Raw genomic sequence first — 11,515 nt, forward strand, 5'->3', positions numbered from 1 at the left:
AGAGCATCTCGTTCAGTGATGTAAGACTATACATGATGTAAACTAATACATAACATAATTAAAGTGAAATAAATAACTAATATTTGTTGTTGTTATACATATCACTCAAACATGTCTGTGTCAATAATTCAGAGCATGCTTTGATGTATTGTGACTGTATTTAAGAAGATTAGATATGGTTAGCTAGCTACATTTTGAGAACGTGATGATGTTACTTTTATTGTGAAATTCTCGACCTCAGTTGAAGCGGAAGTAGAACACCATGCTATTTCCGCTATATACGCCATAGCTACTTGACTGGTAGCGCAGCTCAGATCACCGCTGTTCTGGTCAAGAAGGCCAAATAGCGAAAGGTAAGACTCGTAATTACATGTTGCTCTCGTGAACCTTGACCTCTATTTGACATTTAATTGCACACACAGAGGACATGAATGTGTGTGACCTCTTTAACCCTGTTCCGACACTGCAATGCCCGTGTCCTTGAGTGGTACTCTGAGCTAACGCTGTTAGCCTGGACGCAAGGAGTCCTGTCCTCATTGCTGATGCATCGTATATATAATGGTGCCTTCCAGGTGTCATGGTGACATGTTTCTAAATGTCTGCTTTACGTCTCTGTACGTTATCGCCTTGAACCGTTACCGACATGTTTTAGTGACATCATCATCATGTGTTGTTGTTGACAATGACAGCTATGAGGATAGCTAACGTTTGCTGTTTGGACACTGATTCAACTTGAAAGTTATTTTTTTAAACATATAAACTTAATTGAAAGTGCACAATATAAATTATTTTGTTTTTATTAAAATGCAAGACTAACCCATAATATATGAAAACATAACATCACATTCAACTTTGGATTGAAAAGCTAAATAATGATCACATTTAACCGTAAATGTTTTAGTTCTAAACCTGCAGCTATGTCGACATTCTTTGGGGAATTTTACAAAAAAAATAGTTATTTTGTTGAAACAGAAAACATATTCTGGATCCCAGACGTTTCCTCTTTTTTAAAATAGTGTTTTAACTAACAAAAGGTTGTGCGAACACAAGAGATGTACACACCTTTTTAAGAGCACTGTATATTTTCTGCAGTACAGAGATTATGACAACAAAAAAAAACATCCGTCAGCCATGTTTTCTTACAGACGGCGGCTTCTTCAACGCACTCTTACCACTTGCAGGTTGAGCTGAAACTCAGAAATTAAATCTGCAAGCATATAAATAATCGATTACTCGTGTTAACAGGAGAAAGTTACCTCATCTGCTTTCTGTCTTCCTCTCACAGAGTCATGTTGCGACTGCCAAACGTCGGCCGGGCTTTAGCCGGAGCTGCCAAGAGCAGCCTGGCTCCCTCCAACACGGGTACGTTGTGTGTGTTTAGGAAAACAGACTATATCATTAGATTGATTTTGTTCATCTAAAATACATGTGACCTTTTGTGTGTAAAGTGCGTACTCCAGTGCGTGCTGCCAGCAACATGGTTGAGGTGTTTATAGACGGGAAACCACTGGAGGTGCAGCCTGGAACTACTGTTCTGCAGGTAAGAAAAATCTGATTATTTTACTGCAAACATGCACAGATGTTTGATATTGTGTGTGTGTATATATATATTTGTAGTCACCAGGAGGCACTATTTAGTGGTAACTGTGTTGCTGATCTCTCTGTGTCCTTTTTAAATGTGGACAAAGATGGCTCTGAGCCTGTTTTGTATATTGGATTATTGTGTGCATAGTTTGATCTTTAACGTTTCTTTTTCCACCCATCAGGCCTGTGAGATGGCAGGAATCCAGATCCCCAGGTTCTGCTACCATGAGCGGCTCTCAGTGGCGGGGAACTGTCGCATGTGTCTGGTGGAGATCGAGAAAGCTCCAAAGGTAACCGAGTGCATCCGATTGGTCATGAGGCAGAACACTTTAGTAGCCATTTGTCTGGGAAAAATGTTAAATTATAAAAAGTTTTAAACAAAAGACAAGACTCTTCTTTGCACAGAAATAGTTTTGAATGCTTGCAGCACGGCTGTCTAATTGACGTGTGTGCGCTCCTCAGCCGGTAGCAGCCTGTGCCATGCCCGTCATGAAGGGCTGGAATATCCTCACCAACTCAGAGAAGACACGCAAGGCCAGGTACAAATTAACATGTTCGCGTAGGATTCACAGTAAGAAAATAAACTGTTGGATGAACTTGCTTGATAAACGTGTTTCTGTGTGTGTGTGTGTGTGTCATCAGAGAGGGCGTGATGGAGTTCCTGTTGGCCAACCACCCGCTGGACTGTCCCATTTGTGATCAGGGAGGAGAGTGTGACCTACAGGTAACTGGACCGTTAAAAATCACCTTGGTTGAGGACTTAACCTTCATTCCAAGGATGACCTCCCAAACTACCATCCGTGGTAACACTCCCTGCCTGCTGCGTTCTCAGGATCAGTCCATGCAGTTTGGTTCGGACCGCAGTCGTTTCACAGAAGGGAAGAGAGCCGTGGAGGACAAGAACATCGGGCCGCTCATCAAAACCATCATGACCCGCTGCATCCAGTGCACACGCTGCGTCCGGTGAGTGCATCACAGACATCCACCGGGGATAGAATAATAATCGCATTGGCTGCTACTGTCCCTTTTTTTTAATTAACGGCACGTTCATGCATTCCTGTGTTGGTTTTTTGTTGCAGTTTTGCCAGTGAGATCGCAGGTGTTGAAGACCTGGGAACAACAGGAAGAGGAAACAACCTGCAGATCGGGACGTACGTGGAGAAGATGTTCATGTCCGAGCTGTCGGGCAACGTTATCGACATCTGTCCCGTCGGAGCGCTCACCTCCAAACCCTACGCTTTCACCTCAAGACCATGGGAGACTAGGTGGGACGGGATACAGACGTCTACCGTGGATTCAGTCCAGTCGTACTGGTTTCTTTAACTTCATCTTTACGCTGCTCTTTGCAGGAAAACCGAGTCGATTGATGTGCTGGATGCTGTGGGCAGCAACATCCTGGTGAGCACAAGAGGAGGGGAGGTGATGAGGGTGATGCCTAGGCTGAACGAAGACGTCAACGAAGAATGGATCTCTGACAAGACCCGGTAAGTTAATGGCCAAAAAACAAATATATATATATATATACATATGAAACCTCAGCTATGTTGTGAGCCTGTTGAAAGAAAAAGGAAATCCCCAAATGTGTCTCCTCAGGTTTGCATATGATGGTTTGAAGAGACAGAGGTTGACCCAACCAATGGTGAAGAATGCGTCCGGCCAGCTGACCCAGACCAACTGGGAGGACGCTCTTTCTCGTGTTGCTGGAGCAGTAAGTGTCGTTTTCTTCTATATTGAAGACCGGTGACGTTTATGCTTTCATTGTTCACGCAGCATATTTGTGAAATATCTTTGTGTTGTCTTGTGTAGCTGCAGAGCGTGCAGGGCAGTGAGGTGGCGGCCATCGCCGGAGGGTTGGCTGACGCCGAAGCTCTGGTGTCCCTCAAAGACCTCCTGAACAGACTCGACTCGGAAAACCTCTGCACCGAGGAGGTCTTCCCCATGTCGGGCTCCGGGTAAGACTTTGCGGTTCGGAGTTAAAAGTATGTCGCGTCCAGAGTCTCGTTTTAGTCGCGCAGCAGACGACTCCCTTCTCTCCCTGCAGCACTGACCTGCGCTCCAACTACCTGTTGAACTCTCGCATCGCCGGCATCGAGGACTGCGACCTGCTGCTGCTCGTGGGGACCAACCCGCGCTACGAAGCACCGCTGTTCAACGCCCGCATCCGCAAGAGGTGATGCTCATTATTGGTTAATTCCTCCTCCGGGAAACAGTTTGCAGCTGTTCTTTGCTTTTACCGGATGGGAAAAAAATCAAAGCTACGCAATCGACGTGTCCTTCTCTGTTCCTCCGGTGTCAGTTGGCTCCACAATGAGCTGCGTGTTGCCATGGTGGGTCGCAATGTCGATCTGAGTTTCTCCTACGACCACCTGGGAGAGGAGACTTCGGTGCTGAAGGAGCTGGCGGACGGCACACACCCCTTCTGCCAGGTACTCGACTCGTATACGCACTCTGACTTCGGAGGGAGCTTCGATGCTGATTTATGAGCTGACATTACATTTTCTTTCGCTTGAAATGTTCCTCTCCCCTTCTCTGCCTCCAGGTCCTGTCAGCCGCCAAGCGTCCGGTAGTGGTCGTAGGTAGCAGCGCTCTGCAGAGGGATGACGGAGCCGCCATTTTGAGCACCGTCTCCAACATCGCCCAGAACGCCAGAACCAGCAGTGGCGTGGAAGAGGGGTGGAAAGTCCTCAACGTCCTGCACAGGTACAACGTGGCAACCCACTCATTTTGAAGCTTTGTTTCTTCTGCTTTGCATTTAAAACTTGAGGAACAGTCGATTTGATTCCTGCTCATCCTTTCATGTGTTTGTGTGTGCGAGCAGAGTGGCCAGTCAGGTGGCCGCGTTGGACCTGGGCTACAAGGCTGGAGTGGACGCCATCCGGGCAAATCCTCCCAAAGTGCTGTTCCTGCTGGGAGCCGACGCCGGCTGCATCACCCGAGCCGACCTGCCCAAAGACAGCATCGTCGTCTACCAGGGTACACGCGCCGCCAAGCAAACACACAACCAGTGGTCAGACATGACAGTGTGACTATATTAAAAGATAATGTTCAACTCGCCCCACCCCCTCCAGGTCATCATGGTGACGTAGGGGCACCAATGGCAGACATCATCCTTCCCAGTGCTGCATACACGGAGAAAAACGCCACATACGTCAACACCGAAGGCAGGAGCCAACAGACCCGGGTGGCCGTCACCGCTCCGGGGATGGCCAGAGAGGACTGGAAGATCATCAGGGCCGTATCTGAAGTAAGCGGGGGGCGGGGGCGGGGGCGGGGGGGTGGGTGGGTGGTGTGTCACTCGCAAAGGCACGTACACATTTAACCGCGAGGCGCGCGGCGGCCATTGAAAGTGACGTCTTTGACGTGTGTTTGCAGCTGGCCGGCATGACGCTGCCCTACGACTCTCTGGAGGAGGTCCGATCCCGACTCGCCGAGGTCTCTCCCAATCTGGTCCGCTACGACGACGTCGAGGAGGCAAACTACTTCAAGCAGGCCAACGAACTTGCCCAGGTACACGCACGAAACCATCCGTAGAGTCGCTATCACGGCGAGGAAGGATACCAACGACTTGATCCGTCTCTCGATTGTTCGCAGGCGGTGAGCCAGGACCTCGGAGCGACGCCTCTGGTGCCGCCTCAGCTAACGGCGAAGGACTTCTACATGACGGGTAGGTGTTGATTTTTAATTTCCAAACGGGGCGAGCAAAGGCCAAGATAGAAATACATATTAGTGAAATGTAATCCCCCCCCTCACGCCCCCACCCCCCCGTCCTTTTTTCTGCGTCCAGACTCGATCAGCCGGGCCTCCCAGACGATGGCCAAATGCGTCAAAGCCGTAACAGAAGGAGCCGCCGCCGTCGACGAGCCGTCAGTTTGCTGAACAGCCAATGACCTTCACATCCGGGACGACCCCCCCCCCGCCCACCCCCCTGTGCTCGACACGCACTCCTCGAACAAACTCGGTGTGTTGCTCCTTTAATTTAAAGTTGTCCTTGATGCTTGTACCATAAAGTTCATTTGTCGAAAGAAGAAAAAAAATGTATGAAATATGAATAAAATCTTACAAATGTCTTTACTCCAGTTTGAGTTGTTTCAGCTCGTTAATTGCGTCTTCTATCGTTCCGTCACCTCTTTCACTAATAACATATTTAGGCTTAAACGTGCAAACCTCGTTGTATTATTCTAAAGTTAATAATAGTATCTTTCAGTGCTTTAAAAAAAAAAAGAAGCTTTCCAGGCAGCGTTTGCCAAATGCTCTCTAATGAAATATGCTCAAATCTGGCTTCTCGCACAGAGAAGGCAGTCTTTGCAGAATCCAGAGGTCACATAAAGGCCACTGCATGAGCAAAGTAAATAATTAGGACATTAATGAGCTGTTTGCTTTGGACTGTTTGTTGTGGCGCTGCGGTGTAAAAGAATGTACCGTGAGCAAGCAGTTGGGTGGCAGGACGGATCCCCATTAATACAAGTTGTGGTTCATTTTGGGAAAGTTGATTTCTTGATGAGGGTTGACACTACACAACGAGCAAATAGACATATGAAAAAAACTTTAGAAAAAAAAACTGACTTTGAGCAAGAGACACTCGTCCGGGTAAACAAACCGCCCCACTTGACATTTTGAAACTGAACTGTGTGAACAGAGAGCCTCAAATCCGCTGCAGCGAAGTGGAAGTAAAGTTAAGGATTAAGGATTCACCGATATTGGCCGTGAACAAGTCCAGCTCAGGATGCAGGGCGAGCCTTTCGGGGGAGTTGGACACAGTTTCTTCCAGACAAATGGCTCTTGTCATATACTGCTCCCAAAAAAGAGAGGGAGGGAGGGAGGGAGAGAGAGAGCTCTTATAACCAAACAGGAGCAGAGAGAAGACAGTCCCATCTCTTCATTCCCCGTCTGCTCAGTGTCTGAGACCGAAAACTCCTCTCCGTAAACCTGGAAATAATTTCTCCGTACAGGTCAGTATTATTGCAACCTACGGTTTCCTTTTTACACATTCTGTCAAGTTTAGTTTAGCGAGTCCACTTGTAAGTTCTTGTGTTTACGACTTCAAGTTTCTTCACGCAGACGGCCGACTGAGCCCCGACAGGAAGATGGTTCCAGTGAAACTCCTCATTCTGGGAGCTCAGAACACTGGAAAAACAGGTCAACTGCAAACATTAATACGCAAAAGGGAGAAGGGATGGGGGACACGTGTGCACATTTTCTTTTATTATGTAACTGTCGCTCAGGTTCGGGACACGTTTTATTTCACAGGTTTTTTTTTTTGGCAAATAAAAGAGGTTAAGTTTAGGGTCACATTTGGGTCACGGTCCAAAAGTTTTTTTTTGTTGCTAAATATAGAAAAAGCTTGCACAGGACTCACGTCGACCCTCGCCGCCCTCCTGGCTTTTGTCAAGTCTTCCCACAGAGGGGAAAAATAGATGACCGATGTGCTCATTTTGCATAATTGAATGAGAGTAGGGATGTAAAAGACTTGTTGGATTTAAACAATAAAACGAATGAACGCGTAAACTGAAGGTTAAAAACAGGACCTCGAACAGAAGTTGTATACTGTAGATTTGCATTTATAATATTAATATCAAATATATCCGACGAGCTTTAGTGCCTTGAAATGCATTGGACCTCGTCGCTCTTTCTCCAGCTCAAGTAAACAGGCCTAAGTAACCTTCTAATGCGTGCTGCCAAAAGGAAACACGGAGAGCCCTCGAACACCAGACGTCAAACAAAGCGTCCAGACCCCTTCCACCCCAAACACAGAGAAACCACTCCCCGTCTGTTTAAACCAGGCAGGTAGCATCACTAGGAGGGGGGAAGGAGGCTGCAGGTCAGATGCAAACGTGTGTGTGTGTGTGTGTGTGTGTGTCTGAGGGTCATCAGTTCACTCTGTTTGTGTCTGTCTTGTCTCCAGCACTGTGCGTTCGTTTTATAACCAAGCGCTTCATCGGCGAATACGACCATAAGAAGGGTAACTATTGGTTGCAACGCACGTTGTCGACGTGGAGGACCAATAATGTGACGGACCGGATCAAAAGAAGTCAAATGTGTTTGCGTTTTCGCCACAGAGGTGACCTACAGGTGCAGTCGGGCGCTGGACCAGGAAGCTGTTGATCTGGAGATTTTGGATATAGCTTGTAAGGTAATTTTTTTGCACCATTGCATCTTACGAGGTTTGACATTCCTCCATCGCGGCATCTTTCTAACGCCTCCTCCCCTTCTCCCCCCCCCCCCTCCAGGAGGGCTCTGTGGCGTCTCTGGAGTCGTCCATCCGCTGGGCGGACGGCTTCCTGCTGCTCTACTCCATCACGCAACGCCTCAGCTTCCTGGACGTCCCACGGCTCAAGAAGCTCATCGAGCAAACCAAGCAGAGTCTGGGTACGGAGTCCAAAAACAGTCCCGTATCTGTGACATCGGACCGTCTGAGGACACGGACGGCAAACGAAGATAAAGGCGTTAAAAATAGTTTTTGAGATCAAATATATAACGTCGGCATCTCGACTCACGGCTGTATATTTGTGTTGAGAGACAAATGAAGCAGCTGTTGAACTACTGAACCGGCAGTATGATCTCAAGAGGAACAATGTGTTCACTGTGTTTGCTCTTGAAGTCCAGCGAGTCTCTGCTCTAACTCCGGCTGACACATGTCTATTGTCACACACACACACACACACACACACACACACACGTATACTCCATGTATGGTAGGCCGTCCTGTGATCTGCAGGTAACCCCTGTATGCCATAACATCATCCTGCCGGTTTATTGTCACTATATTTCTGTGTGTGTGTGTGTCTGTGTGTGTGTGTGTCTGTGTGTGTGTGTCAGTTGTGCCTACAGTGCTGGTAGCCAACAAGGCGGACCTGGAGATCGGCAGGGAGGTGACAACAGAGGAAGGACAGAGGCTGGCCAAGGATTTACGGTGTGTGTGTTTCCAATTAAATCCTTCATCCTCAATATTTCCCTCCTGTTTATTTTGTTGGAGTGTCTTGTGTATATATTTAGATATAGTGTGTGTGTGTAGGTGCGGGTTCAGGGAGCTGTCGGTGGCAGAAGCTGTTTTAGCTGTGGAAGCAGCCGTGTTTCAGCTCATCAGGTTTGGCTCAGCTCTATTAAAACTGTATTTAACTCATATCTTGAGTGGGTGTTGCATGAGTTGTTTTAATGAGTCGGAGATGCTTTGTTTCCCGTGTCCTCCAGGCTGGTGTGGGACCAGCAGCGTCCTCTGCCGGACCGCCGCTCCTACATGCTGACGGTCCGCCACGCTCTGACCAGGAAGCTGACCCGATCCAAGACCATGCAGTGGTGACGACCGCTGCAAAGCAACAAGCAAAAGGTTGCTCGTTTTGGGGTGATTTTCCTGCACAGTTCCAGTTCAGCTTTAAGGTCATCTGGAAAGAGAGGTGAACGAGGTCACGACTTGGGATTCAAATGGTTGGGCGATGGATGACATCGGCTCATCTCTTTAAGGGGTGAGAGTCCAGGCAGCTAATCAGAGGGAGAAACTGCTGCTTTTCTGGGAAGAGACGATATAAAGAGGCCTCAATACACACTCGAGGGCGGACGGTGTTCCTTTTTATCACAGTTAGATGCATTATTTACTGTCAACATGTGTTCCGTCATCATCTGTTGAAGCCGTACACCCTGTGAGCGGTGAGACAAAATGGCTTTTGTCAGGATGCGTCCACACGAGATCTAGTTTTTTTTTTTAAATTTTTTTTAATGCGTTTCATTCATCCAGTAGAGGGCGGTACAGTCACTTCATCTGGTGTTGACTCGTCATCACAGGATTGTCAAACGCACTTTGTCCAGTTTGATGTGGAGGAAGTGAGATCCTATATATCTTTTCCAGCATATTACGGTTGTCACGGCAGCAGATTAATCAAGGCACTTGTTTGTCTTTTGTTTTATTCTTAAATAAAATGATACGGAATATATGTGTGTAACGTTTGGATGAACCGTCGTTGAGTAAAAACAGTGCAACTTGTTTCAGGAGCGTGTCGATGACGTAACAGCGCGTAAAAGAATGAGACTATAATTACAGCCGTGGCGTAATTTGACTGTGTTGCCCTCCATGTACAGTATGCATATCTCTCTCTCTCTCCTCATCGCTCACTATTGAACTTCTGAACTTTATGATCAGCGAGAGAGAAAAGAAGAAGAAGCAGGAAAAAGCCAGCCGGAGAATAAGAGAATATAACAGGGATCAAAGCTCTGGGCGTCTCGCCTGTGAGGAGAAAGAAAAAGAGGCTCAGTCTGCTGCTCTGTTTATACACACTGCTCGAGCTCCTGCCACTTGTAAAGGCATTATGGGAAATTGACTGTGTGCTTACTCCCGCTGTCCAACCCCACAACCATTTATTATACATCAGCTACTCCACCCGACTGCCACCAACCAACCTCAGAACCCCACTGGGCTCTAAGAGGATCAAAATGTGAAGATATAGTTACATATTTTGGATCTCGAGCTATTTACAGTACTATTTTTAACTCTGTATGAATTTGGACTCTGTGATTTGCATTGCTAGATTGTAGTTTTTATTGATACTGGCAGGTTTGGCCTTTTCCACCCGTATTATTAAAACACACCTGCTGTCACCACCAGTCACCACAGGTGTCTGTAAAGCCGCCATGACGGGAATTATTGTGAGTTTTTAACCGGTCATGAAAGAAGGAAAAAAAGCAAACAAAACCATCAGCTATTTCTATTTTTTTTTTTTTTTTAACGTCTGTCACTGGGTCCGACATGGTTTTACGTCCGTATATAATTATCGTCTGTGGCTAAAACAAAGTTGACTGTTTCACCATTGTCATGTTACATTTTTTTGTTTAAACGTGTGCCACAAATAGATGCATTACCTCATCGCTATGCGTGCTGCCAACAGCTGTATTTAAAAAAAATATGTTTTTAAATAGTGTGAAAAGTAGGTTGTGTCATTCTTTCACTTCTTTCCAAAAAAAATATACTAGTCAAATTCTTGTCGAAACAAGGTGGAGGTGCTCATGGGGAACACTACTGCTTTTGTCCACAGGGGCCGCCAAAGTCTACACGAAATAGGACATACAAAAGAAATATTAACATTAGTTCAGCTCAAACTGGTCCCTTTAAAAGAGATGAGGCCGAACGCTGCAACAAAATAAAATAAGGGTCTGTTGGTTTTATAGCCTGGTTTATATCTGCAAGCTTTATTCCAGGTGAGGGGATAAGTTGGATGGTTGAAGGGGGTCTTACCACACGTTTAATATGAACAGACTTGGCAACAGAAGTCATGAATATCAAAGTTTGAATTCATATTCACCGACATGAGTGGGCGCTTCGGTGAATACGCTGCAGCTTCTTAGCGAAGGTCAGCACAGGGAGCGAGAGAGGATGTGGGGGACTGCAAGTCATTTGTCTCGAAGTGATGGGGAAAGTGAACCTGTCATTCACTCAAACAGACAGACGTGAGACGGAGGACGCCGATGACAACAGGAGTGAATGTGTGGAGGAGGGCTGATGGCATCATAGCGGTCCCCAAGGAGACGAAAGGTCAAAACCCGGACTCACCTCTTTGGCTCAGAATAGAAGATGAGTCACACCTGCATCATCAGAGCCGGGAGCCAATCAGAGAGCTGCCTGTCACAACTTGCATCAACAGATGACCGACCAATCGGAGAGCTAAATAGCTTTATTGACTCTCTGTGTATCCGGCACAATGAGTGCATTTCCTATTTTATTTAAAACCCCTTTCCCATGTTTTGAAACGTGCTTCGTGTACATCGCTGTCTCGTGAAAACTGTGCCTCCACAGGGCCTCCGGTGGTCAACAACTCCGCGGGGCACTTTCACACTCTAGTTGGGTTTACTGTCGTCAACGGAGGGTCACTACAGTTATACGACACCGATGTGTGTGTGAGAGGAGAAGACAGCGAGACGACCCCGTCCCTCGAGGTGGAACACCTCC

General features: G+C 46.9%; 2 protein-coding genes across 2 annotated transcripts; both read left to right on the forward strand.

Moving 5' to 3' along the window:
• Positions 1 to 239: 239 nt before the first annotated feature.
• LOC117746166 (NADH-ubiquinone oxidoreductase 75 kDa subunit, mitochondrial-like) lies at positions 240 to 5,660 on the forward strand. The gene is made up of 19 exons (XM_034555105.1): positions 240 to 353; positions 1,286 to 1,362; positions 1,449 to 1,540; positions 1,767 to 1,874; positions 2,047 to 2,123; positions 2,227 to 2,308; positions 2,417 to 2,547; positions 2,664 to 2,849; positions 2,934 to 3,068; positions 3,178 to 3,292; positions 3,391 to 3,536; positions 3,626 to 3,754; positions 3,881 to 4,010; positions 4,124 to 4,284; positions 4,403 to 4,557; positions 4,653 to 4,828; positions 4,957 to 5,091; positions 5,176 to 5,248; positions 5,369 to 5,660. The coding sequence occupies exons 2-19, from the start codon at positions 1,290 to 1,292 to the stop codon at positions 5,458 to 5,460; spliced, it is 2,196 nt and encodes a 731-aa protein (XP_034410996.1). The 5' UTR covers positions 240 to 353; positions 1,286 to 1,289; the 3' UTR covers positions 5,461 to 5,660.
• An 818-nt stretch (positions 5,661 to 6,478) lies between these two features.
• zgc:110699 (uncharacterized protein LOC325371 homolog) lies at positions 6,479 to 9,281 on the forward strand. Its single transcript, XM_034552910.1, has 7 exons — positions 6,479 to 6,720; positions 7,487 to 7,543; positions 7,641 to 7,714; positions 7,812 to 7,950; positions 8,401 to 8,494; positions 8,597 to 8,668; positions 8,773 to 9,281. Exons 1-7 carry the CDS (start codon positions 6,669 to 6,671, stop codon positions 8,879 to 8,881), a joined length of 597 nt encoding a protein of 198 aa, XP_034408801.1. The 5' UTR covers positions 6,479 to 6,668; the 3' UTR covers positions 8,882 to 9,281.
• The last annotated feature ends 2,234 nt before the right edge of the window (positions 9,282 to 11,515 follow it).

The sequence above is a fragment of the Cyclopterus lumpus genome, chromosome 2 (assembly GCF_009769545.1).
Source record: "Cyclopterus lumpus isolate fCycLum1 chromosome 2, fCycLum1.pri, whole genome shotgun sequence".
In the NCBI taxonomy this organism is placed as follows: domain Eukaryota; kingdom Metazoa; phylum Chordata; class Actinopteri; order Perciformes; family Cyclopteridae; genus Cyclopterus; species Cyclopterus lumpus.